Source organism: Palaemon carinicauda, chromosome 9 (assembly GCF_036898095.1).
Source record: "Palaemon carinicauda isolate YSFRI2023 chromosome 9, ASM3689809v2, whole genome shotgun sequence".
In the NCBI taxonomy this organism is placed as follows: domain Eukaryota; kingdom Metazoa; phylum Arthropoda; class Malacostraca; order Decapoda; family Palaemonidae; genus Palaemon; species Palaemon carinicauda.
In genome coordinates, this window is record NC_090733.1 from 119,449,903 (window position 1) to 119,477,260 (window position 27,358).

Here is a 27,358-nt window from a genome sequence, read left to right on the forward strand (position 1 = left end):
CTTTTCTGCTTAGGCGATCTGCTGAGACGTTCATGTTGCCCTGAATGAACCTCGTTACTAGAGTGAGGTTTAGACTTCTTGACCAAATGAGGAGGTCCCTTGCTATCTCGTACAGGTTCCTCGAATGGGTCCCTCCCAGCTTGGAGATGTAAGCCAAGGCTGTGGTGTTGTCGGAGTTCACCTCCACCACCTTGCCTAGCAGGAGGGACTTGAAGTTCATAAGGGCCAAATGAACTGCCAGTAGCTCCTTGCAGTTGATGTGGAGCGTTTCCTGTTCCCTGTTCCACGTTCCCGAGCATTCCTGTCCGTTCAAGGTCGCGCCCCAGCCCGAGTCTGATGCATCCGAGAAGAGATGAAGATTGGGGGTCTGAATCGCTAACGATAGGCCCTCCTTGAGAAGGAGGTTGGTCTTCCACCACAAGAGAGTGGTCTTCATCTCTTTGGTGACAGGGATAGAGACTGCTTCGAGCGTCAAATCATTGTCCCAATGAGCTGCTAGATGGAATTGGAGAGGGCGGAGGTGGAGTCTCCCTAACTCGACGAACAGGGCTAACGATGACAGGGTCCCTGTGAGACTCATCCACTGTCTCACCGAGCAACTGTTCCTCTTCAGCATGCTCAGGATGCAATCTAGGGCTTGGCTTATCCTTGGGGCCGATGGAAAAGCCCGAAAATCCTGACTCCGAATCTCCATTCCCAGGTAAACTATGGATTGGGAGGGAATGAGCTGGGACTTTTCTAAGTTGACTAACAGACCCAGTTCCTTGATCAAGTCCAAAGTCCAGTTGAGACTCTCCAGACAGCGACGACTCGTGGAGGCTCTCAACAGCCAGTCGTCTAAGTAAAGGGAGGCTCTGATGTCCGATAAGTGGAGGAATTTTGCAATATTCCTCATCAGATGCGTAAACACCATAGGAGCTGTGCTTAGGCCAAAACACAGGGCTTGGAATTGGTACACAACCTTTCCAAAAACGAATCTCAGGAAAGGTTGGGAGTCTGGATGAATAGGAACGTGAAAGTAAGCGTCTTTCAGATCCAACGAGACCATCCAGTCCTCCTGCCTGACCGCTGCTAGGACCGACTTCGTCGTCTCCATAGTGAACGTCTGCTTGGTGACATAAGCATTGAGCGCGCTGACGTCCAGCACCGGTCTCCAACCTCCTGTCTTCTTGGCCACCAGAAAGAGACGGTTGTAGAAGCCCGGGGATTGATGGTCCCGGACTATAACCACTGCCTTCTTCTGTAACAGGAGCGACACCTCCTGGTGCAACGCTAGCCTCTTGTCCTTTTCCTTGTAGTTGGGAGAGAGGTTGATGGGAGAAGTGGTCAGAGGGGGTTTGCGGCAGAATGGTATCCTGTAACCCTCCCTTAGCCACCTGACAGACTGGGCGTCTGCACCTCTCCTTTCCCAAGCTTGCCAGAAGGTCTTGAGTCTGGCTCCTACTGCTGTCTGGAGAGGAGGAGAGTCAGTGTTTGCCTTTTGAAGTCTTGGGACCTTTCCTAGACCTGCTCCTGGAAGAGTCTGGACGGGAACTTCCTCGGCTGGGGGCTCTGCCACGAAAGGGCGGAATAAACCTTGTAGCAGGAGTATCAGCCACTGGGGTGCGGTAAGTCCTGGGAACTGAGGGAGCAACCTTAGTCTTACGAGCTGAAGAGGCCACAAGATCATGAGTGTCCTTCTGAATCAGGGCCGCAGACAAATCCTTGATAAGCTCTTCGGGAAACAAGAACTTAGAAAGCGGAGCAAAAAGGAGTTGAGACCTTTGACAAGGTGTGATGCTGGAAGAAAGAAAGGTGCAAAGTTGCTCCCTTTTCTTAAGAACTCCTGACACAAACATTGAAGCAAGCTCGCCAGACCCATCCCGAATAGCTTTATCCATGCAGGACATTAAAAGCATGGCCGAGTCCTTGTCCGCAGGGGAGGTCTTCTTGCTCAGGGCCCCCAGGCACCAGTCTAGAAAATTGAACATCTCAAAGGCACGAAATACACCCTTTAGGAAGTGGTCTAAATCGGAGAAGGTCCAGCAAACCTTAGAGCGCCTCATTGCTGATCTACGAGGAGAGTCGACCAAACTTGAGAAGTCAGCCTGGGCAGAGGCAGGGACTCCCAAGCCTGGTTCCTCTCCTGTGGCATACCATACGCCCGCCTTAGAAGTGAGCTTAGTAGGTGGAAACATAAAGGAAGTCTTCCCTAGTTGCTGTTTAGACTGCAACCACTCCCCTAATATTCTTAAAGCTCTCTTAGAGGACCTAGCAAAGACGAGCTTAGTATAAGTTGACTTAACAGGTTGCATGCCCAGCGAAAACTCAGATGGAGGAGAGCGGGGGGTAGCAGAAACAAAATGGTCCGGGTATACCTCTCTGAAAAGAGCCAGGACCTTACGAAAGTCAATGGGTAGAGGAGAAGACTTGGGTTCTTCCACGTCTGATGAGGGATCCAGGTGCGCAGCTTCCTCCTCAGAAACCTCATCACCAGAGTGTAGCGAAGTGAGAGGTAATGGAACAGTGGTATGCTGAACAGCAGAATCTGAACAAGCGGGTGCATAAACGCTTGTGGTTTCATCCTCAAGTCTCTGTTGCTGAGTTAAAACCTGAGGTTCAGGCTGCAAAGACTGGTCAAGAAGAGTAGAGGAAGGTAGGCGCATGGGTTGAGGTGGCTGACTCCTAGCATGAGTTTCTTGTCTCAAGAGTTGCGCTTGCTGTAAGGGTTGCGGATGCGCAGTAGCAGGTTCCTGAGGAACGAGTTGAGGTTCCTGAGGTGTGAGCTGCGAGAGTTGAGGTAGCGGCTGCGCAGAACGCAGTTCCTGTCTCGCGAGTTGAGGTTCCTGAGGTGCTAGCCTAAGGAGTTGAGGCTCTCGCCTTGAGGAGGGTTGAGGTCGCTGCAGCGAGTGCTGAGGTGGCTGCCTCATGGATGGAAGAGGTTGTCGTACCTCAAGAGAATGTTGCCTCGCTGGTGGAACCGCAAGCGGAAGCGGAGGAAGTAAGGCATAAGACTCCTGCTCCCATTGCTGAGGTTGCCTTAAGGAAGGCGGAGGTTGCTGCACACCGCTGGTAACTGGCAACTCAGTACGCGGTAAGGTATCCTGAGGAACCTCAACTTCGTACACCTGGCAGACTGGACTGCGGTGAGGCGGAGCGATCGCAGGAGGAGGTGTAACCTTCTCAGCCTGACACTCACGCATTAAGACCGCAAGCTGTGACTGCATGGACTGCAGCAAAGTCATCTTGGGGTCGACAGACGCTAAGGTCTGCTTAGGCAAAGCCTTAATAGAAGATGAGGTCTGTTGCGGCATCACCTTACCTCTCTTAGGAGGTGTGCAGTCACCTGATGACTGCGGAGAGTCAGAGCTAATCCAATGACTGCAACCAGGTTGTAGAACTCTTGAGGTCTGGACTTTGCGTTTGAGAGGTCTTGAGACCTGAGTCCAGCGTTTTCTCCCTGACATTTCTTCTGCAGACGAGTAAAAGACGGGCTCAATCGTCTGCGGGTGGGAGTGACGGTCTCTGTAAGACACGCCCGCAACCACCGAGGATACTTCTGTGCGCCGATCAAGGCCTGCCGAACCCTTTTGCCCTTCGACATTGCTTCTCCCCTGGGCTTGGGAGCTTGCAAGAGGTCCCGGACTGGGAGGACGACTGGCACGCACAGAAGTACCCTCACGCACCACACTGACACTGACACTAGCACTTGGCACCGCACTGACACTAGCACTTGGCACAGCACTGGCACTATCCCCTCCCACTGCACTTTTGACCTTAAGTTCTTTGACTTCTGCCATAAGAGACTTATGGTCACTAACCACCGATTCCACTTTGTCACCTAAAGCCTGAATGGCACGCAAAACATCGGACATATCAGGTTGAGTACAAATAGTAGGTTCGGGGGTAGCCACTACAGGGGGAGGAAAAGGTTGAGGATCATGAGGTGAGGAAAAAAGTGAAGAGCGAGAAGAACTCCTCCTAACTCTCTCTCTCTCTAACTTGGTTGAATATTTCAGGAATCGAACAAATTCAAGTTCCGAAAGTCCGGCGCATTCCTCACATCGATCTTCCAACTGACAGGGTCTTTCCCTACAGTCAGAACAAGCGGTGTGAGGATCAACCGAGGCCTTCGGAACACGCCTATTACAAGACCTACATCGTCTATGGGGTGGGGCTTGTGAAAGGTCAGACATCTTGAATCAAAGAGTTAGTCAAGGGGGATTCCAATTCAAGCAAAAAGATCGTTAACCATTAATCAAAACCAAATAAAAGCTATCTAAGCTAATTAGAAAAGTTTCCAGTATAGCGAAAGCTGAAATCTTAGAGAAATACTTCACCAAAAACCGTGAACAAAACTCCAAAATCATAAGCGTATCCCAGAATGTCTTGCCGGAAGCACGACAGAGGAAAAAGTGAGGTGGTGTCAACAAGAAGTACTGCAGTACCTGGCCACAGGTGGCGCTGGTGAGTACACCCCCTTCTAGTGTAGTGATAGCTGGCGTATCCCTCCCGTAGAATTCTGTCGGGCAACGGAGTTGACAGCTACATGATTATCGGGTAAGTTTAAAATTGAAAAAACTCCAGTTTAGCAACAGCGAGTAAGTACGTCTTGTCGATAGCTCGACAGAGAGAAAATTGAGTTCTTTGTTTACATTGAGTACTGGGTATCTGGACGACAGATGGCGCTGTTGGGCACACCCGCAACCTGTGTAGCGATCGCTGGCGAGTTTTTACCGTAGAGTTGTCTGTCGGGCAACAGAGTTGCAGCTATTATAATCACCGGCTAAGTTAAATATTGAAAAAGTTGACATATAAGCAAAATGATAACATATTTTACATAACAACATTAAAGGTGGAAAATATGGAACCTGAAGGTACTGTAGTTAAAAAGCAAATAAAGTGGAATACAAACTGTAATTCAATCTTATCTACATGCAGACAAAAATAACAAAATGATCATAAGCCTGCAGTATACAAAAATTCTGGCTTCATAAAATTTGCGAGTTACTTATGAAGTACAATGTCAATCCGTGAAAGACTAGATATTCAGGGGAATATAGTAAGTGTTCTCTAACCTATTCAAATTTACTGTTATAAAGAGAAAAACACAATTTACTGTTATAAAGAGAAAAACACAGTTGTTGTTGAATCTACCAGTACTTAATAAGTTAAATTTGAAAAAAAAAAAATATTGTAAACAAGCATACTACACTAGAATTCTGAGAATGAAAGTAGTCATTAATTAATCTTCTGCTTAGATATGCTTATTTTGTCAAATGGCAATCTTATAAAATCAATAACATTAAAAATTTCTAAATGACATTGCAGAAACAGTATATAATACATAAAATAAAATGGCCAAAACTCTGACAGTTATTGCATTCAAAACTTTAAATGCATCATACATTTTTCAGCAAAATAAACACAAACATATAGTAGTGTATGACATGTAGAGGAAACTGAAAGGGTTATTTGCCACAACTAATTCCATCCATGTATACTGTACAGTGACTCCAATCTCATAAATATATTACTGTACTGAAACACCGTTGTGCGCAACTTTACAAACTACAACACATGTCCTTTCTCCAGATGATCATAAAATCATTAAGCATACACTGTTATAAATATTTCTCACTCTTAAAGTATTGCTTCATATTGCAGACTTAGCCTTTGTTTGAACAGGCAGATATAACTTAAATTCTGCAGGTAACTCTTCTTCTGAATATAGGCGATCAGCAAAATACACACGCCTTATCCGACAGTTAGCATGAATCTGAACTCTCAGTGTTTCAACATAATTTGTACCATACGCCCTCCGAACAAAGTCAGCCAAGTTAAACACGATTTGATTCCACCCTTCATCCAGTCTCATAGGCATTGTACATATAAATGGCTTTACTCTTGTTGTGGACTGGTAATTACTAGCGCGGAATCTTCGCCGTACATTTTTGTCATCAAGGACCTGAAAAACAAACATATTAAGTATTTACTATGCAGAAGGTATGCGGTTTAAACATTTCTGTTACATATGATATACAGTAGTAAGCAATAAACTTAGTTTTCAAACTACGTATTGAATGTGCTATAAAAATTAAGAATTGTACTCAAAGAAAATATGCCAATACTTAGTCTGACAGTGAACCCACAGGTAATGTAATAGCAGATCCACCAGCAGAAAGGTTGGATTCTAATTATAAAGATCAGTTTACTGAAGGTATTTACAGTAACCACGCATAAAAATTATGGACTAAATTAAATAATATTGTAATGTAAAATAAACTAATTAGAGTCATTCACAGTATGTATAGAAAAATTAGAAAATCCAGTGATGAGACATCAATATAGACTGGGTTTCTTAAAAAAAAACCAAAGGGGTGGTAACTAGAAATTTAAAGAGGATAGTTATGAAATATGTTATTTTTATTAGTAAAATAAATTTTTGAATATACTTACCCGATAATCATGTAGCTGTCAACTCCGTTGCCCGACAGAATTCTATGGAGGGATACGCCAGCTATCACAATACTAGAAGGGGGTGTACTTACCAGCGCCACCTGTGGCCAGGTACTATAGTACTTCTTGTTGACACCTCCTCAATTTTTCCTCGGTCCACTGGTTCTCTATGGGGAGGAAGGGAGGGTCGATTAAATCATGATTATCGGGTAAGTATATTCAAAAATTTATTTTACTAATAAAAATAACATTTTTCAATATTAAACTTACCCGATAATCATGTAGCTGATTCACACCCAGGGGGGTGGGTGAAAAACCAGTGTACAAGACTAAAGGATAGCTAAGTATCCCGTATTTCATATAATCAGTTATCCACAATAACAATGAAATAATAAGTACCTGGTAAGGAAGTCGACTTGAACCGTTACTCTGCCTTTAATAAGATCGTCTTCCTTACTGAGCGCAGCGTTCCTCTTGAGAGGCTGAATCAACTCAAAGGTGCTAAAGTATACAGGGCTGCAACCCATACTAAAGGACCTCATCACAACCTTTAACCTCGGCGCTTCTCAAGAAAGAATTGACCACCCGCCAAATCAACAAGGATGTGGAAGGCTTCTTAGCCGACCGTACAACCCATAAAAAGTATTCAAGAGAAAGGTTAAAAGGTTATGGGATTATGGGAATGTAGTGGCTGAGCCCTCGCCTACTACTGCATTCGTTGCTACGAATGGTCCCAGGGTGTAGCAGTACTCGTAAAGAGACTGGACATCTTTGAGATAGAATGATGCGAACACTGACTTGCTTCTCCAATAGGTTGCATCCATAACACTCTGCAGAGAATGGTTCTGTTTGAAGGCCACTGAAGTAGCCACAGCTCCCACTTCATGTGTCCTTACCTTCAGCAAAGCAAGGTCTTCTTCCTTCAGATGAGAATGTGTTTCTCTAATCAGAAGCCTGAATAGTAAGAAACTGAGTTCTTAGAACTTGGAAAAGAAGGTTTCTTGATAGCACACTATAAGGCTTCTGATTGTCCTTGTAAAGGTTAAGACCTTTTTAGATAGTACCTAAGAGCTCTAACTGGGCAAAGTACTCTCTTCAGATCATTCCCCACCAAGTTGGACAGGCTTGGGATCTCGAACGACTTAGGCCAAGGACGTGAAGGAAGCTCGTTTAGCAAAAACCGAGCTGCAAGGAACATGTAGCCGTTTCAGATGTGAAAACAATGATCCTGCTGAAGGCGTGGATCTCACTTACTCTTTTAGCTGTTGTCAAGCACACGAGGAAAAGAGTTTTTAATGTGAGGTCCTAAAAAGAGGCTGATAGGAGAGGTTCAAATCTTGATGACATAAGGAACCTTAGGACCACGTCTAGATTCCAGCCTGGAGTGGACAACCGACGTTCCTTTGAGGTCTCAAAAGACCTAGGGAGGTCCTGTAGATCTTTGTTGGTGGAAAGATCCAAGCCTCTGTGGCGGAAAACCGCTGCCAACATACTTCTGTAACCCTTGATCGTAGGAGCTGAAAGGGATCTTACTTTCCTTAGATATAACAGGAAGTCAGCAATCTGGGTTACAGTGGTACTGGTTGAGGAAACTGCATTGGTCTTGTACCAGCTAGGGAAGACTTCCCCTTGAGACTGATAGATTCTGAGAGTGGATGTTCTCCTTGCTTTGGCAATCGCTCTGGCTGCCTCCTTCGAAAAGCCCCTAGCTCTTGAGAGTCTTTCGAAAGTCTGAAGGCAGTCAGACGAAGAGCGTGGAGGATTGGGTGTACCTTCTTTACGTGAGGTAGACTTAGAAGGTTCACTCCTAGAGGAAGAGTCCTGGGAATGTCGACCAGCCATTGCAGTACCTCTAAGAACCATTCTCTCGCGGACCAGAGCGGAGCCAACCAACGTCAGCCGTGTCCCTTTGTGAGAGGAGAACTTCTGAAGTACCCTGTTGACAATCTTGAACGGCGGGAATGCATACAAGTCGAGATGGAACCAATCCAGCAGAAAAGCATCCACGTGAACTGCTGCTGGGTCTGGAATCGGAGAACAATACAACAGGAGTCTCTAGGTTATCGAGGTAGTGAACAGATCTATGGTTGGCTGACCCCACAGGGCCCAAAGTCTGCTGCAAACATTCTTGAGAAGGGTCCACTCTGTGGGGATGACCTGACCCTTCCGTCTGAGGTGATCTGCCATGACATTCATACCGCCCTGAATGAACCTCGTTACCAGTTAGCTTTCAATCTTTAGACCAGATGAGTAGGTCCCTTGCGATCTAGAACAACTTCCACGAAAGAGTCCCTCCCTGCTTGAAGATGTAAGCCAGGGCTGTGGTGTTGTCAGAGTCCACCTCCACCACTTTGTTAAGCTGGAGGGACTTGAAGTTTATCAAGGCCAGAATAACCGCCAACAACTCCTTGCAATTGATGTGAAGTGTCCTTTGCTCCTGATTCCATGTTCCCGAGCATTCTTGTCCGTCCAAAGTCGCACCCCAGCCCGTGTCTGATGCGTCCGAGAGGAGACGGCGGTCGTGTTTCTGAACAGCCAAAGGTAGACTTCCTTGAGAAGAAAGCTGTTCTTACACCACGCGAGAGAAGACCTCCTCTCTTCGGAAACAGGAACTGAGACCGTCTCTAGCGTCATGTCCTTTATCCAGTGAGCAGCTAGATGATACTGAAGGGGGGGGAGGTGGAGTCTCCCTAACACGATGAACAGGGCCAGCGATGAAAGTGTCCCTGTTAGACTCATCCACTACCTGACTGAGCATCGGTTCCTTCTCAGCATGCTCTGGATGCATTCTAGGGCTTGGAAGATCCTTGGGGCCGACGGAAAAGTCCGAAAAGCTCGACTCTGAAGATCCATACCCAAGGAGACAATGGTCTGGGATGGAACGAGCTGAGACTCCTCAAAATTGACCAGGAGGCCCAGTTCCTTGGTCAGATCCATAGTCCATTTGAAAATCTCCAGACAGCGACGACTTGTGGGAGCTCTTAAAAGCCAGTCGTCTGACGGAGCCGGACACAAGATCATGGTACTGCTGCACAGTCTGTGAACTGTCAATCATGGGCAAGCGAGGAAGTACAGTGACAACCCGAATCTGTCTAGACTGTCTGGGTCGTACAGACAACTCCTTATCGGGTTGCTGAGGTTGCCGCACTGCGTTACAACAAGTCACTTCTGTTGGTTGTTGAACGTCTTCCCCGTGACACATTGACTCCGTAAACAAAAAAAATCCTCTAACAAGGACTAAGCTTGGACTGCATGTCTTGCAACACAGCTCAAGGTCTATGGGAGCAGGTGTGGTAACAGACGGGATTAGCGACTGAAGTGGAACCATTACCTTCCCTGGAAGCATGTTATGCTTAAATAAAAGTCCATAGGAGGCTATGCAGCTAAAGGCTCCCTCCAAATGACAGAGTCCTCAAGGGAATATCAGAAGGAGGGAGAAAAGAACTTTCTCATCAACAGGGACCATATCCTAGAAAAGCTAAGTTCTCTCAGTGAGGGTTCACTGGTGCAAAAGCAGCAGACTAGAAGGCAACGTTATGAAACTGCTTGACAGTCTAGTGAGTTGGCAACAACCAAAGATGTGTGACTGAGAAGCATGCGGTAAGGTATGCAGAGCATGTTGAATGCAGAGTATGCTGTAAGCAGAGCATGCTGTATGTAGAGCATGTTGTATGCAGAGCATGCTGTATGCAGAGCATGCTATATGCAGAGCATGCTGTATGCAGAGCATGCTGTATGTAGAGCATGTTGTATGCAGAGCATGCTGAATGCAGAGCATGCTGTATGCAGAGCATGTAGTATGCAGAGCATGCTGTAAGCAGAGCATGCTGTAAGTAGAGCATGCTGTAAGGTAAGCAGAGCGTGTGCATGGCGTTTAACATTTCTCAGAAATTCCATGACCAGTGCTAGAGTGCTTTATGCATGCTTGCATGGGGTTTTAATATCAACATAATATTTACCTTACATTCATAACTCATGATTCATATTTTTACCATATTTTGCGATATTGTTAAAAAATATATTGCAAGGAATACAAATATATTTTTAAAAGTAATACAAATAACCTCCATTATCATAAGGTTTGAAAATGGAGGTAAGGTATGCTGAACAGCAGAGTCAGAACGAGCTGGAACAACAATAGTTGTGATTTCCTCTTCAAGACTCTGTTGAGGGAACACCTGAGGCTCAGTCTGCAAAGGCTGATCAAAGGAAGTAGCAGAAGGTAGGCGCATGGGTGGAGGAGGCTGACTCCTGGCATGAGTGGCTGAACTCAAGGGTTGCGCTTGCTGAGTGGTTGGCGGATGCGCAGTAGCAAGTTCCTGAGGAACGAGTTGAGGTTCCTGCGGTGTGAGCTGAGAGCGAAAAGGTAGTGGCTGCGCAGAACGCAGTAAAAATCTCGCAAGTTGAGGCTCCTGAGGCGCAAGGCTAAGGTGTTAAGGTGCTTGCCTTGAGGAGGGTTGAGCTCGCTGCAGCGAGAGCTGAGGAGACTGACTCATGGATGGGAGAGGTTGTACCTCAAGCGAGTGTTGCCTCACTGGTGGAACAGCAAGTGGAAGCGGAGGAAGAGAGGTATAAGCCTCCTGTTCCCATTGCTGAGGTTGCCTTAAGGAAGGCGGAGGGAGCTGCACACCACTGGGATCAGTAAACTCATAACGTGGCTCAACATCGTACGCCTGGCAGGTGGTACTGCGGTCAGGCGGAGCGAGCGCAGGCGGAGCGAGCGCAGGCGGAGCGAGCGCAGGCGGAGGGAGCGCAGGCGGAGGCGCAACCTTCTCAGCCCGACACTCACGCATCAAGACCGAAAGTTGTGACTGCATGGACTGCAGTAGAGTCAACTTGGGGTCGGCAGACACTAAGGTCTGCTGAGGTAAAGCCTTAACAGCAGAGATCTGTTGCGGCAGAACCTTACTCCTCTTAGGCGGAGTGCATTCAACTGATGACTGAGGAGAGTCAGAGCTAACCCAATGACTGCATCCGGGTTTTTGAACTCTAACTTCGTACGTCTGGCATAGGTCTGGACTTTACGTTTAAGAGGTCTTGAGACCTGAGACCAGCGTTTTCTCCTCTAAATTTCTTCTGCAGACGAGCAAAATAAGGGCTCAATCGTCTGCGGGTGGGAGTGACGGTCTCGGTAAGACACGCCCACAACCACCGAGGATACTTCTGTGCGCCGATCAAGGCCTGCTGAACCCTTTTGTCCTTCGACATTGCTTCTCCCCTGGGCTTGGGAGCTTGCAAGAGGTCCCGGACTGGGAGGACGACTGGCGCGCACAGAAGTACCCTCACGCACAACACTGACACACTTTGCGCTAATCACTTATCACTTTGATTTTCTGTTTGCACTTATTTCACTGAACTCGAAACTTTAAGTGGTTTGTACCTGAAACACGCAATTCTATCCTTTCTCAAAAGTTAGTAATTGCGAAAACAGAATTACAATGTAACAGAAAAATCTAATGAAAGATAAATAATTCAGTGGCTGGAAAGAGACTAAACACTAGATCACTCTAGAAACGTTTACCTTCTTCCCCTAAAGAGACTAGGGAGAAGAGCAAAAACGATAACAACGTTACTCGCTTGAATGAAACGTTTATCCTCCTCTTTCTCCCTCCGTCTCTATCTCTCTCTCTCTCTCTCTTGACTTAGAACCTGAGAGAAGAGCCCAATCATATATATCGTTAAAACATATTATTGTTAAAGGAAAAAACTGAAATATTTCCCAAAATGAAAAGTTCCTTTATTAGGATTAAAACCATTAAGTTAAGAAAGAATGAACAAAACGCTAGACACGGTTACTCTTACTGCAACGTGAAACCGTGAAAATTCTTTCTCTATCGTAACGATAGAGCGCAAGTTGAACGTTCTGAACGTCAACAACTGCAGAGACAAAACAAAACGTTAGTTCAACTTTGAAAACAGTACTAGACTATCAAAGAAATTCTTTCAAAGACATTAAAATAGCATAATATGTTAACAGGTAAAACCGAAATGACGGGCTCAATGTTAATTAACTTCGGTACCAAGAAAAGACCGCCTACTATTAGGAAGGTCGAATATAAACAAATATAAAAATCAATTTTAATAAGTTTATAATAAAAGGAAGTTAATCGAAGAGGCCTATAAGAGGCGGAGAGATATAAAATAAATCTATAACTTTTGTTAAGCAAAATTAAGAAAGAGAGTCTATACTCTCTTAGACACCAACACTTCCGTCTAAGGGAAGGGTCGGCCATTTAAAGGTGAAAGAGAGTTCATACTCTCTTCGTCACCATAATTAATCAAATTAATTCCAAAAGCTAACTAAGCTAATATAGAAGTTTCCAGTAAAGCGACAGCCGAAATCAAAGAGAAATACTTCACCAAAGTCGTGAAAATACTCCAAGAACATAAGCGTATCCCAGAACGTCTTGCCGGAAGCACGACAGAGGAAAAATTGAGGAGGTGTCAACAAGAAGTACTATAGTACCTGGCCACAGGTGGCGCTGGTAAGTACACCCCCTTCTAGTATTGTGATAGCTGGCGTATCCCTCCATAGAATTCTGTCGGGCAACGGAGTTGACAGCTACATGATTATCGGGTAAGTTTAATATTGAAAAATGTTATTTTCATTAGTAAAATAAATTTTTGAATATACTTACCCGATGATCATGTGGCTGTCAACTCCGTTGCCCGACAGAAATCTACGGTCGGGATACGCCAGCGATCGCTATCCAGGTGGGGGTGTACTCAACAGCGCCATCTATGGTCAGGTACTCAAGTACTTCTTGTCAACAAGAACTCAATTTTCTCCTCGGTCCACTGGTTCTCTATGGGGAGGAAGGGCGGGTTCTTTAATTCATGATCATCGGGTAAGTATATTCAAAAATTTATTTTACTAATGAAAATAACATTTTTCAATATTAATCTTACCCGATGATCATGTAGCTGATTCACACCCAGGGTGGTGGGTGGAGACCAGCATACATGTTAACAAAGAAGCTAAGTATCCCGTATTTCATTTTATTAGTTATTCAAAATAACATAAAATAAATAAGTACCTGGTAAGGAAGTCGACTTGAACCATTACTCTGCCTTTATTAAGTACGTCTTCCTTACTGAGCGTAGCGGTCCTCTTAGGATGCTGAACGACTCTTAGGTGCTGAAGTATAAAGGGCTGCAACCCATACTAAAGGACCTCATCACAACCTCTAACCTAGGCGCTTCTCAAGAAAAAATTGACCACCCGCCAAATCAACAAGGATGCGGAAGGCTTCTTAGCCGACCGTACAACCCAAAAACAACAATAAAAAGTATTCAAGAGAAAGGTTAAAAAGGTTATGGGATTATGGGAATGTAGTGGCTGAGCCCTCACCTACTACTGCACTCGCTGCTACGAATGGTCCCAGGGTGTAGCAGTTCTCGTAAAGAGACTGGACATCTTTAAGATAGAATGATGCGAACACTGACTTGCTTCTCCAATAGGTTGCATCCATAACACTCTGCAGAGAACGGTTCTGTTTGAAGGCCACTGAAGTAGCCACAGCTCTCACTTCATGTGTCCTTACCTTCAGCAAAGCAAGGTCTTCTTCCTTCAGATGAGAATGTGCTTCTCTAATCAGAAGCCTGATGTAGTAAGAAACTGCGTTCTTAGACATTGGTAGAGAAGGCTTCTTGATAGCACACCATAAGGCTTCTGATTGTCCTCGTAAAGGTTTTGACCTTCTTAGATAGTACCTAAGAGCTCTAACTGGGCAAAGTACTCTCTCCAGTTCGTTCCCCACCAAGTTGGACAGGCTTGGGATCTCGAACGACTTAGGCCAAGGACGTGAAGGAAGCTCGTTTTTAGCCAAAAAACCGAGCTGCAAGGAACATGTAGCCGTTTCAGATGTGAAACCTATGTTCCTGCTGAAGGCGTGGATCTCACTTACTCTTTTAGCTGTAGCCAAGCACACGAGGAAAAGAGTTTTTAATGTGAGGTCCTTAAAAGAGGCTGATTGGAGAGGTTCAAATCTTGATGACATAAGGAACCTTAGGACCACGTCTAGATTCCAGCCTGGAGTGGACAACCGACGTACCTTTGAGGTCTCAAAAGACCTAAGGAGGTCCTGTAGATCTTTGTTGGTGGAAAGATCCAAGCCTCTGTGGCGGAAAACCACTGCCAACATACTTCTGTAACCCTTGATCGTAGGAGCTGAAAGGGATCTTACGTTCCTTAGATGTAACAGGAAGTCAGCAATCTGGGTTACAGTGGTACTGGTTGAGGAAACTGCATTGGCCTTGCACCAGCTTCGGAAGACTTCCCATTTAGACTGATAGACTCTGAGAGTGGATGTCCTCCTTGCTCTGGCAATCGCTCTGGCTGCCTCCTTCGAAAAGCCTCTAGCTCTTGAGAGTCTTTCGATAGTCTGAAGGCAGTCAGACGAAGAGCGTGGAGGTTTGGGTGCACCTTCTTTACGTGAGGTTGACGTAGAAGGTCCACTCTTAGAGGAAGAGTCCTGGGAACGTCGACCAGCCATTGCAGTACCTCTGTGAACCATTCTCTCGCGGGCCAGAGGGGAGCAACCAACGTCAGCTGTGTCCCTTTGTGAGAGGCGAACTTCTGAAGTACCCTGTTGACAATCTTGAACGGCGGGAATGCATACAGGTCGAGATGGGACCAATCCAGCAGAAAAGCATCCACGTGAACTGCTGCTGGGTCTGGAATCGGAGAACAATACAACGGGAGCCTCTTGGTCATCGAGGTAGCGAACAGATCTATGGTTGGCTGACCCCACAGGGCCCAAAGTCTGCTGCAAACATTCTTGTGAAGGGTCCACTCTGTGGGGATGACCTGACCCTTCCGGCTGAGGCGATCTGCCATGACATTCATATCGCCCTGAATGAACCTCGTTACCAGCGTGAGCTTTCGATCTTTTGACCAGATGAGGAGGTCCCTTGCGATCTCGAACAACTTCCTCGAATGAGTCCCTCCCTGCTTGGAGATGTAAGCCAAGGCTGTGGTGTTGTGTGAGTTCACCTCCACCACCTTGTTTAGCTGGAGGGACTTGAAGTTTATCAAGGCCAGATGAACTGCCAACAACTCCTTGCAATTGATGTGAAGTGTCCTTTGCTCCTGATTCCATGTTCCCGAGCATTCCTGTCCGTCCAATGTCGCACCCCAGCCCGTGTCTGATGCGTCCGAGAAGAGACGGTGGTCGGGGGTCTGAACAGCCAAAGGTAGACCTTCCTTGAGAAGAATGCTGTTCTTCCACCACGTTAGAGTAGACCTCATCTCTTCGGAAACAGGAACTGAGACCGTCTCTAGCGTCATGTCCTTTATCCAGTGAGCAGCTAGATGATACTGAAGGGGGCGGAGGTGGAGTCTCCCTAACTCGATGAACAGGGCTAGCGATGAAAGTGTCCCTGTTAGACTCATCCACTGCCTGACTGAGCATCGGTTCCTTCTCAGCAAGCTCTGGATGCATTCTAGGGCTTGGTTGATCCTTGGGGCCGAAGGAAAAGCCCGAAAAGCTCGACTCTGAATCTCCATACCCAGGTAAACAATGGTCTGGGATGGGACGAGCTGGGACTTCTCTAAATTGACCAGGAGGCCCAGTTCCTTGGTCAGATCCATAGTCCATCTGAGATTCTCCAGACAGCGACGACTTGTGGGAGCTCTTAAAAGCCAGTCGTCTAAATAGAGGGAGGCTCTGATGTCTGCCAAGTGAAGGAATTTCGCAATATTCCTCATCAGTCTGGTAAACACAAGAGGTGCCGTGCTTAGGCCAAAGCACAGGGCTTGGAATTGGTACACAACCTTTCCAAAGACGAATCTCACGAAAGGTTGGGAGTCTGGATGGATGGGGACGTGAAAGTATGCGTCTTTCAGATCTAACGAGACCATCCAGTCCTCCTGCCTGACCGCTGCTAGGACCGACTTCGTCGTCTCCATCGTGAACGTCTGCTTGGTGACAAAAGCATTGAGAGCACTGACGTCCAGCACCGGTCTCCAACCTCCTGTCTTCTTGGCTACCAGGAAGAGACGGTTGTAAAAGCCCGGGGATTGATGATCCCGGACTATGACCACTGCTTCCTTTTGTAGCAAGAGCGACACCTCTTGTTGCAACGCTAGCCTCTTGTCCTTCTCCTTGTAGTTGGGAGAGAGGTTGATGGGAGATGTAGCTAGAGGGGGATTGCGGCAGAACGGAATTCTGTATCCCTCCCTTAGCCACTTCACAGACTGAGCGTCTGCACCTCTGCTCTCCCAAGCTTGCCAGAAGGTCTTGAGTCTGGCTCCTACTGCTGTCTGGAGAGGAAGGCAGTCAAAACTTGCCTTTTGCGGACTTGGAACCCTTCTTGGACTTGCCACGGTGACTGTCTGCACGGGTACCTCCTCTGCTGGAGGTTCTGCCACGAAAGGGCGGGATGAACCTAGAAGCAGGTGTATCAACTGCTGAAGGGCGGAAGGGTCTAGGCACGGAAGGTAAGGTTTTAGCCTTACGTGCAGAAGAAGCCATTAGGTCATGAGTATCCTTCTGGATAAGTGAGGCAGCCATCCCCTTAATCAACTCCTCCGGAAACAGACACTTGGAGAGAGGAGCAAACAGCAACTCTGACTTCTGGCAAGGAGTGATACCAGCAGATAAGAAGGAGCACAGATGTTCTCTCTTCTTGAGGACTCCTGATACATATGAAGCCGCAAGTTCACCAGACCCATCCCGAATTGCCTTGTCCATGCTAGACATGATCAGCATGGCCGAGTCCTTATCTGAAGGGGAAGTCTTCCTGCTTAAGGCTCCCAAACACCAATCGAGGAAGTTGAATATCTCGAAGGCACGAAAGACTCCCTTCAACATATGATCAAGATCGGAAAAGGACCAGCAGATCTTCGAACGTCTCATAGCCAACCTGCGGGGAGAGTCAACCAGACTTGAGAAGTCGGCCTGGGCAGAGGCAGGAACCCCCAAGCCAGGTTCCTCTCCCGTGGCATACCAGACGCTCGACTTAGAAGCCAGCTTGGGAGGAGGAAACACAAAAGAGGTCCTACCCAGTTGCTTCTTGGAATGCAACCAGTCCCCCATAACCCTCAAAGCTCTCCTAGATGATCTGGCGAGAACAAGCTTGGTGAAGGCAGGCGCAGCAGACTGCATGCCCAGAGCAAACTCGGAGGGAGGAGAACGAGGGGTTGCAGACACAAAATGTTCAGGATACAAGTCCCTGAACAAAGCAAGGACTTTGCGAAAGTCTAAGGAGGGTGGCGAAGACTTGTGTCCTTCAACATCAGAGTGAGGTTCATCCAGATGAGCAGCTTCATCATCCGATACATCATCATCCGAAAGTTGAGTTGTGAGAGGCAAAGGCAGAGCAGCAAGCTGAACGGCTGAATCCTGCAGAACGGGTGCATGCGTACCTGCGGATCCATCATCATGCCTCTGCTGGACAGTCTGCGAGCTGGCAACAACAAAAGCAGAGGGCTGGTGTGTGGGCGGGTCTGCGGTGGGCTGAGGAGCATGCGGTATGGTATGCAGAGCATGCTGTAAGGTATGCGGCTCATGCTGCATGGTATGCGGAGCATGCTGCATGGGCTGAGGAGAATGCCGCATAGTGCTGGAACCCGGCAACTCCTGATGCGGCAGCTCACGCATGTTAGCAGATGGTGCAGCAAGAACATGCGTCTGGCAGGGAGGACTGCGCATCGGTGGAGGAGCTCTCACAGGTGGGGTGTGGGAGCAGACAGCTGCAGTATCTGCTGAGCGCACAACCTCTGCGGGTTGTAGGTTAACAGAAGAGGTGTTAACCTTCTCGGCATGATACTCCTGCATGAAAGCCGCAAGCTGAGACTGCATAGTCTGCAGCATGGACCACTTAGGGTCTACTGTGGTTGGAGCAACAACAGACGGAGCAGAGGCCTGTTGAGGGATCACTCTACCTCTCTTGGGAGGTGTGCAGTCATCAGATGACTGCGGCGAGTCCGAACTGACCCAGTGGCTACACCTGGGCCGTTGGACTAGCTCGGAAGGGACCTTACGTTTGAGCGGTCGTGAGACCTTGGTCCACCGTTTCCTCCTGGAAACCTCTTCCACAGACGAGGAAAGTAAGGGCTCATTCGTCTGTAAGTGGATGGGACGATCCTTAGCAGATACGTCCGCAACCACTGAGGATACATCCGTGCGCCGATCAAGGCCTGCCGAACCCTTTGGTCCTTCGACATTGCTTCTCCCCTGGGCTTGGGAGCTTGCAAGAGGTCCCGGACTGGGAGGACGACTGGCACGCACAGATGTACCCTCATGCGCAACACTGACACTGACACTATGCACATCACTAGCACTAACACTTCCCACTGCACTCTTCGCTTTCAGCTCTCTGACATCTGCCAAGAGCTGATTGCGGTCACTAACCAACGACTCCACCTTCTCACCGAGAGCCTGAATGGCACACAACATATCAGCCATTGCAGGCTGAGCACTCGTAGCAGGTTCGGGAGTCACCACCACAGGGGAAGGAAAAGGTTGAGGGGCATGGGGAGAGGAAAAATCCACAGAGCGAGAAGAACTCCTCCTATCTCTCTCCTTCTCTAACCTACGTGCATATCTGAGGAATTCATTAAAATCGAATTCCGAAAGCCCAGCACATTCCCCACATCGATCTTCCAATTGACAGGATTTACCCCTACAATTGGAACATACGGTGTGAGGATCTATAGAGGCCTTCGGAAGACGCCTAGTACAAGTCCTAACACTACACTGCCTGTATTTAGGAACTTGGGAATGGTCAGACATCTTGAATTTAGAGGTAGTCAAGGGGGAATTCCAAAATTAAGCAAAGATCGTTAACCAATGAATCAAATTAATTCCAAAAGCTTGCTAAGCTAAGGATAAAGCTTCCTGAACAGCGAAGGCTAAACTTTAGAGCAAATACATCACCAAATCGTGAACAAAAGACTCCAAAATCAACAGCGTATCCAAGTAGGTCTTGCCGGCGGCACGACAGAGGAAAAATTGAGTTCTTGTTGACAAGAAGTACTTGAGTACCTGACCACAGATGGCGCTGTTGAGTACACCCCCACCTGGATAGCGATCGCTGGCGTATCCCGACCGTAGATTTCTGTCGGGCAACGGAGTTGACAGCCACATGATCATCGGGTAAGATTAATATTGAAAATTTTAACCTAAATTATACACCAAATAAAAAATCATTTAGTTCTAAATTGATAGAAAACTTTCCACATGTTTGAAGCTAGTACATGAATACAATATATCAAAGTATTTTTTTTAGCAAAAACCTAGCAATCATTTCATAATAAAGAAAGCTACAAGACCATTAAAATACAGAATTACAAATTCAAGACTGCTTAATCTAACCAATGTTAAAGAACGTAAGTCACCAATATGTACTTCACAGAGCACGCTTAAGACAATATCCAACGACATAGAATGTAACTAAGCCTAATAAGAGAACAGGATATTTATAGTTTGTCGGTTACATTAAATTGCAGTGAGTTGGAAGATAAATATTCTTTATTAAAGACTGTGAAATCTTCATGAAAAATAAATATAATTAAAGAGCAAACCTAACATGAGAAACATAACACCAACAATACACATCACAGTTGTCTTAAATATTCTGAGAACAATCCCTTACCTGAACTTCGAAGGTAAAATATTTGTTCAAGTTCTTCACTATCATAACAAGATATGGAAGTTTTATTCCCAAGGTCTTCTTGGGATCTGCTGGACATGTTATGTATGTTGTGCTGAAAAATAAAGAAAATAAAACTGTAAAAAAAGAAGCAAAATAGGTAAACATCTGAAAATATACAAACAATTTGGAAATGTTGAATAATTTTAAATTTGCCCTACTTTTAAACTGAAATAACTGATATTGCTAATTTGTGAAGTATTGAAATTCTTTGTAACATTGTACAATGTCAAAACAAACTGTAGTTGCAAGCAAAGGAGGAACTGTAATGAAATATCCATAAATTAATCAGCCGACTTATTTAGTCACAAAGCACCTTGTTATTTTGGTTTGTTCCATAAAATGTTTGGTTTGGTTAGTACAGTACTAGGATGGGTGACCAATAATAAAAGGTTCTCTCAATCTATAATGTTAAATAGTATTGGATGGTGGTAACGAAAGAATGCTAGAAGTCACTGTGACTAATGCTCAATTCAAGAAAAATATTAGGAGTCATTTCTAGCTTATAAAAAATATCCTAAAATTAAATCATCATGAAAAAAAGCATACCAAAGACATATTGAACACTAAAATTCTTTGATCATTGTATTTTCCATTACTGTACAGTAAATCATTGGGAATCTCAGTTAGGAATTAATAAAAACTTAGTATTACCTGTACGATACAATCCTACGATTTTCTTTAGTAGAGTATTTAAAACTAATACTGTACTGACAAACAACAGTGATGCAATTAATAATAAATAGGAATAAAATAAATTTCTAAGCTAAGTTCTTGGCTTATAAACCACAATTCTATACATTAATTATACACACCTTACATTCACTCCAACAATTTCTAGTACAAGAGACTGGATGTCATTGTCTGTTATTCTCTTGATGTGACCATTGCGAACCTATGAAAGGAAGAGCAGAAGTAAAAAAAAAAAATTAAACAAGAAGAACCTAAAATAAGGAAGGTGATACTTAGAATTAGATCACATCAACCAAATTATAAGCTTTGAGAAATTTGAACAATTCATTAACACTTCAAGCTGCTCATCTTTTTTTTAAATAAACAGAACTAAAAGGAAAATGAAAAGAAAAGGCTTAGGTGAATAATTTTCCACCATCCAATTCTCTCCAACTTAAAATATATTTTCTAACCTTCTTTCAAGCTGGCATAAAAACAATTTCATTTTAGTCTACCTTGGCTTATATTTTATCTCTAATTGTACATCTACAGTACAATGTTAGCTGGATAGAATAATAACTTGCAATTTATTTAGAACAGTTCTCTAAGTAATGAAAATGTCACTTAACAACTGTGACTTTTTATCATTATGGAATGCATAATGAAAGCTCTAGATAACTAATATATTTACTGTGAGATATAAACAGAAACTTTTTTTCAAAACTGGTAACCAACTCTTCTAGGACACTCCAAAATCAAACCACTGTCTTGCATTAGAGTTCTCTTGTTTGAAGGTACACTAAACCACAATAATCTCTTTCGTTATCTTTCCTCACAGAGCTATTTTCCCTTTTGGAATCCCTAGGCTTATAACATCCTGCTTTTCCAAATTAGGTTGTGGCTTAGGTAGTAATAATAATAATGATAGATCCAAAACATTTGAGAAATTAATTGTTTCCTTAATAACATGTACTACTATTCTGTAATAAGTAAACACACTAAACACCTAAATGGTTGTCTGAAATGGGGGTGTGAAGCAACCATGGCTATGATAAGACATTGAAGGTTAAATTAGTCAGTAACCAAAAATGTAGCATTGCCAAAATAGGTCAAGACTAGTAAAGTTTATCCTAATCCAGGGGGTTGGTCCCGTGGTCAGATATAAATCTGGTTATTAAATTAGGCTGGGATTGAGTGTTTGCACTTTCATGTATCCCCCATATCATTTTACTTTTTGGGTTAAAATAAATTAGTTAGACTGATTTATTACCATCTACAGTAAAATATTGACGTAAATGAAGTTATCAGAGTTTTAGTTTTGACACTAAAATTGCATCAAACATATACAGCTTCTACTGTACACTATTATAGAAAATTACAGTACATGGTTTCATTATAGAACAGTGCAATATAAGTTAGGATATGGCAACTCGCATAACTGAATAGATCTTTGCAAAGACACTATTCTAATTCCCATATACTACTGGCAGAAACCTCTACAGGTATTTACAAAGTTACAGATTTTAATAAAATATTCCAATTTTCCTCCTTTTGTCATCTTAGCACAGAGCACATGAGTCTTCTTCCACCAGATAGTTCAGAAAAAACTGATAGGTGGTGCTTCTGTGGCAAGTTACTTATTTTCAACAGAATAAAGGGCCTAACATTTCATATCATACTAAACTGCTTGGTTATTTGTTTTCAATATTGGAATATATAATGTAATTACAGCTCTTATTTTATTTATAATGTTAATATTGAAAGGTTAGGGTAGAAACGTGTGTTTGATATACAGTATTTAGTCATTTAGTCTGATAATAGAACCCGGAAGCCAAGTCCATGTTCGAACAGAGGGTGGAGCCATAAGCTACAACTCGGCCCTTTATTAAGTTTGTATAATTGAACTAAGAAATAAATTTGAGCATTATTGTACTGTAACACCAAAACACTTGCTCAAGGGGCTAAAGCATGTAATGAAACATGTTCCGCTTGCCAGAACATAGGAACAACGAGATAATATTAAAGTGCAGGCGAAGTGAACTACAGCAGAGCAACAACCAATGAAACCAAGTGAAAAATTATATAAATAAATTAACACTAAAACACTAGCCCACATGGCTAACGCGCTTGCCAGGATATAGGATCAATGAGATAATGTTTATCTGTGAGCGATGCAAGCTATGGCAGAACTAAAACCAATGAATAATTAGTGTTAATTTGCAATACCAACATACAGGCAAATACACTCAACTAAGTAAGGAGGTACAGGTATTTGTAGTTGGATGAACAGAGCTACAAATGAATCAATAGAAAATGAAATTGATAAATCCCGTTTTCTATGCGTCAGGAATTCCTGACAAACAAAAGCACGGCTGTTTTGATCGTGTTCCATTACTTCTACTGGGTTCTGATTATGGTAACTTTTTTTTTATTACGATGGCTGATTTTTCCTGATAATGACTGGCAGAACAACAAAGTTCAAAAAAGCTAATCTAATTATCATACAATTAGACTGGTACACAGTACACTTCAAGGTGTTATGAACGTAATAGATAAGAATACCTAGAGAAAAACCCTAGTTTTTCAGAAAGGGTAGTCAAACCACAATAACTAAAAAATAATGGATTTCCACCAGGAATCACTAACAAAAACATTCAAAACACCTCAAAATACACTAAATAACAATCTTATTTCCTACAAACAACTTATTGCACTGTTCTATAATTCTACCCATTTGTGTAAAGTTTGGCAGTTTTATTCTACATTAATACAATTTTCCCTAAACAATTTTAATCAGCATATTTCAATAAATCATTGCTAGTAGATTTGTTTAAACCCCCAACCATGAATCGCTGGGTAATAATAACTACAGTAATCAAATTCTAAGATTGTATAATTGATAATTAACGCCGAAATATTAGCTCACAGGCTAACGTGTGTAGTGAAACTTATCTTCTGTTTGCCAGAATACAGAAGCAATGAGATAATGTTTAATCGCAAGCGAAGCGAGCATGCGACACAACAAAAAATAATAAATCAGTAGCTTAATTAAGTAAGGAGTTATTTGTAAAATGATGAAAACTGCTACGAACAACTCGATAGAAAATGGGATGAAAAACCCCGTTTTCTATATATCCGGAAGTCCTTGTGAACAAAAGCTCCAATGTTTTGACTATTTCATCACTACTAATTAACTATTTATTAGTTACTTTTTTATTAAAATGACTGGTAGAAACTACAAAGTTTAAAAAAAAAGTTAATTTAAATATCATACTATTAGACTGGTACACAGTATATTCTAAGGTGCTTAGAACGTAATTGTTGACGATACCTAGCGCAAAGCAATAGTTTTTCAATTATGAATACACCATAAATAAAAAACTATGGATTTGTGACAGGAATCAGAATCAAAAATATTCAAAACATCATAAAACACTCAAAATAAGTATTATTTCCTACAAACCATTTATTGTACTGTTCTATAATTTCACCAATAGGTATAGTTTGGCAGTAAGATAACAGATGATGAAATTGTGCTTTATTGAATATTAATGCCGACAGAGAAACCAAGTATTATCTTTGCACACCAACATGCATTTGCACTGGGTAACACTTACCCTTGCACTGTTATAGCTAAACTTTAACCGAGTTTAACTAGTTTGCTGTAGTTTTTCTCGTCAAAAACCTTAAATCACTAAAATAATGGCATAGACGGTAAGCTATGGTAGATTGGGATATTACTCTAGTAATATAGAAAAAACAAACAATAAATTTTAATGTTGTTACTGATGTTATATTTTATTTTTCCTTGTTTCCTTTCCTCATCGGCTATTTTCCCCTTTGGAGCCCCTGGGCTTATAACATTCTGCTTTTCCAACTAGGGTTGTAGCTTATCAATTAATAATAATAATAACAATAACAATAATAATAATAATAAAATTAATAATAATAATAACAATAATAATAATGACCCAAACAGAGTTTATAACGAAAGGCTACACATAGGCTATGCTGGAGGTACACTGAAATAGGTAAGGGTAACGTCACCAATATAGGCATGCTTAACACCCATCTACTGTACCTTTTTATCCCATATCTGTAGAGGTTTACTGCCAATACTATAAAGAATTGACAGAAACCCACTTTGGAATGTATTTTTGAACATTCTCTAGAAAAATTCGTAACAAACTATAGCTGCTCAGATTTGCCTGGACACTCGGATGCAAACACGGTACCTTGACGACATGGAATGTGTTGCTACGAGGAGACCCTTTTGTTTACATCTTATCCTCCTGGTTTTGAGGACAATTGGTATTAACTCATTTTCTGAAAATTGAGTTGGATTATTATTATTATTATTATTATTATTATTATTATTATTATTATTATTATTATCTAAGCTACAACCCTTGTTGGAAAAGCATGATGCTATGGGGAAAGAGTTACCCCTGCACCAATTAAATTACACTGGGTGCCGGTAAAGGCGAGAATTGAATACAAGCTACTCTTTACTAACGTTTAAGATACTGAACCAAAATATCTAAAAGAATGCCTGAACAAACTAGAACTAGAAACAAATGTTAACATAAGACACATGAGTGACAAACATAGGCTATCTGAACCAAGAACAAATTGTAAATTTGGTGAAAGGGCTTTTAGCTACTGTGCGCCTAGACATTATAATAAACTGCCAACAGAAATGAAGGACCTACAGGGAGCAATTGAATTTGAGAAGAAACTAAAGACAGTACTTTTCACAATATCGTATGATTTGGAAGATGCTGCAATTAAAGAATTGTATAAGTTATAATGAAAATGTTTCGTTAGATGATTGACATGGACCCGCCCGAGAAGTAGGCTAGTTCACTCGACTTCAGTGGGGGGTTGGATTTAAACCCAAAACAAGTAAAGCAAGTATAAGCTCAAGGGCTCCAACAAAGAAAAAATAGCCCAGTGAGGAAAGGAAATGAGGAAATAAAGAAACTATATGAGAAGTACTGAGCAACTAAAATAAAATACGTTAAGAATAGTGACAACATCAAAATAGACCTTTCATATATAACTTGGTAATCATGGAACATTTTTCATAGCCCAAATATTTATTTCAATTTTCTCAAAATTTACCAATTTATCATACCTACAATTTTTACTATTTCGAACATTCTCAATCCTCAAATACTGTTTTATCCATTATGAAATGTTGGCTATCATTTTCTTTTTGTCCTCCTTTATAATATAATTTTGAGCATCTATGATTGATGGTACTTTGTTGTGCTAAAATCCAACAAAGAAAAAAAAACGTTGGCTTGGAGCAGCAATAGAGCGCCCAGCGCTTACCCCAAACACACTAACTCTATGCCGAGGCTTGGAATTTCAAGTGTTGAGTGCCTTTGAGAGAATATTCATCTGGTCGTCCATTGATATTTCATCAAACCAATAACTGTATTAAGCAACTACAGTATGTAGGTTCAATTGCAAAGATAACCCCCCCCCCCCTCTGAAAAAAGTATGAAAAGCCAAATAATTTCTATCAAGTTACAGAATGGGTAAAATTATAGAACACGGAACTACTTTTCATACAGTAAAAAAATGAGTTTTCAATGAATTTGACCTTTATTTCCACCTCAAATAAACATTCTCCCGTTATCCACCCATTTCCTGACAGACACAAGTAGTAACCTTGGACTTTGGTGTGCGAAAACAGGAAAAAGGCGTGATTTTCGAACACACAAGATTTGTAAAAGGCCACATAACCTAACAAACCTACTTAACCTAACCTAGTAGTTCCAAGGTCATAGACCTAAACTGGGGCTTTGGTTCCCCTTCCCAGGTCACAGACCTAGCCCGGGGGCCAAGCACCATGGACCCACCCTTCCCAGGTCACATACCTAATGTTTTCAGAGGAATAGGATACCCAAATTTTGTGTGATACTTTTATGGACTTATAATGCGTCTCAAAGAATAGTGTATAGAGAAGATTAGGTTAGTTTTATTGTTTATCGATTCGCCAGTAAATTTCTAACTCTCAAAACCCCTAGTTCCCACTGGGTGATCCCCAATTCCGTAGAGTACACTAGGGTATATCTTATCAATTATTTATTTTCAACGGAAATAAATGTAATTTTCAAAGAAAATGGATTTTCTTAAGTAATAACCCCGCATTCCTTTATTAGTAAAGCTTGTTTCCATGTTTTACTATAACAATATCACAGAATGTAGGAAATAGGAAGACTAATCCAAGAAATGTGAAAATAAAAACCACGCAGACTGAATCAAAACAGAGTAATGGTGAAACCCAACACAACCAAGGGATGGGATATCTATGTTCGGCACGATATTGGAATTTGCACCGATTCCGGATATGGTTGCGCGATATTAGAATTCTAACTTCGTGCAGCAAAGTTAGAACATGCAGTGTTGGGTTCCCGTGAGTGATGCCCCTATACAAACCCACAAGCAGACAAAATACGTCAAGTACCTTCCAGTCGGTTGACTCGGTTTGCTGTCACGACTATGGCCAGTTAAGTATTATTGTATTACCTTGCGTGTGTATAACTAAGTAGGCTTACAGGCATAACAACTTCTATTTGTG

General features: G+C 43.1%; 2 protein-coding genes across 4 annotated transcripts in view; both read right to left on the reverse strand.

Annotated features, from left to right (window-relative positions):
- Positions 1–27,358, reverse strand: part of LOC137647105 (uncharacterized) — a 371,223-nt gene that overhangs the window by 94,132 nt on the left and 249,733 nt on the right. The gene's annotated exons all lie outside the window — the stretch shown is intronic.
- Positions 4,878–27,358, reverse strand: LOC137646853 (cilia- and flagella-associated protein 20). 2 transcript variants are annotated; one of them, XM_068379928.1, is made up of 4 exons: positions 27,336–27,358; positions 20,910–20,989; positions 20,038–20,149; positions 4,878–5,947 (listed from the first exon to the last, which is right to left on the reverse strand). In XM_068379928.1, the coding sequence occupies exons 1-4, from the start codon at positions 27,339–27,341 to the stop codon at positions 5,636–5,638; spliced, it is 510 nt and encodes a 169-aa protein (XP_068236029.1). In that variant the 5' UTR covers positions 27,342–27,358; the 3' UTR covers positions 4,878–5,635. The 2 variants fall into 2 exon arrangements, with proteins under 2 accessions (XP_068236029.1, XP_068236028.1); XM_068379927.1 differs by lacking the exon at positions 27,336–27,358 and adding an exon at positions 24,848–25,023.

Coding starts and splice junctions, on each gene's coding strand:
- LOC137646853 (XM_068379927.1), bottom strand. CDS start 24,931: ATGTTCAAAAATACATTCCAAAGTGGGTTTCTGTCAATTCTTTATAGT. Junction 20,990..24,847: donor TACAGATATGGGATAAAAAG/GTACAGTAGATG, acceptor TTCCTTTCATAG/GTTCGCAATGGTCACATCAA. Junction 5,948..20,037: donor ATTTTACCTTCGAAGTTCAG/GTAAGGGATTGT, acceptor TTTGTTTTTCAG/GTCCTTGATGACAAAAATGT.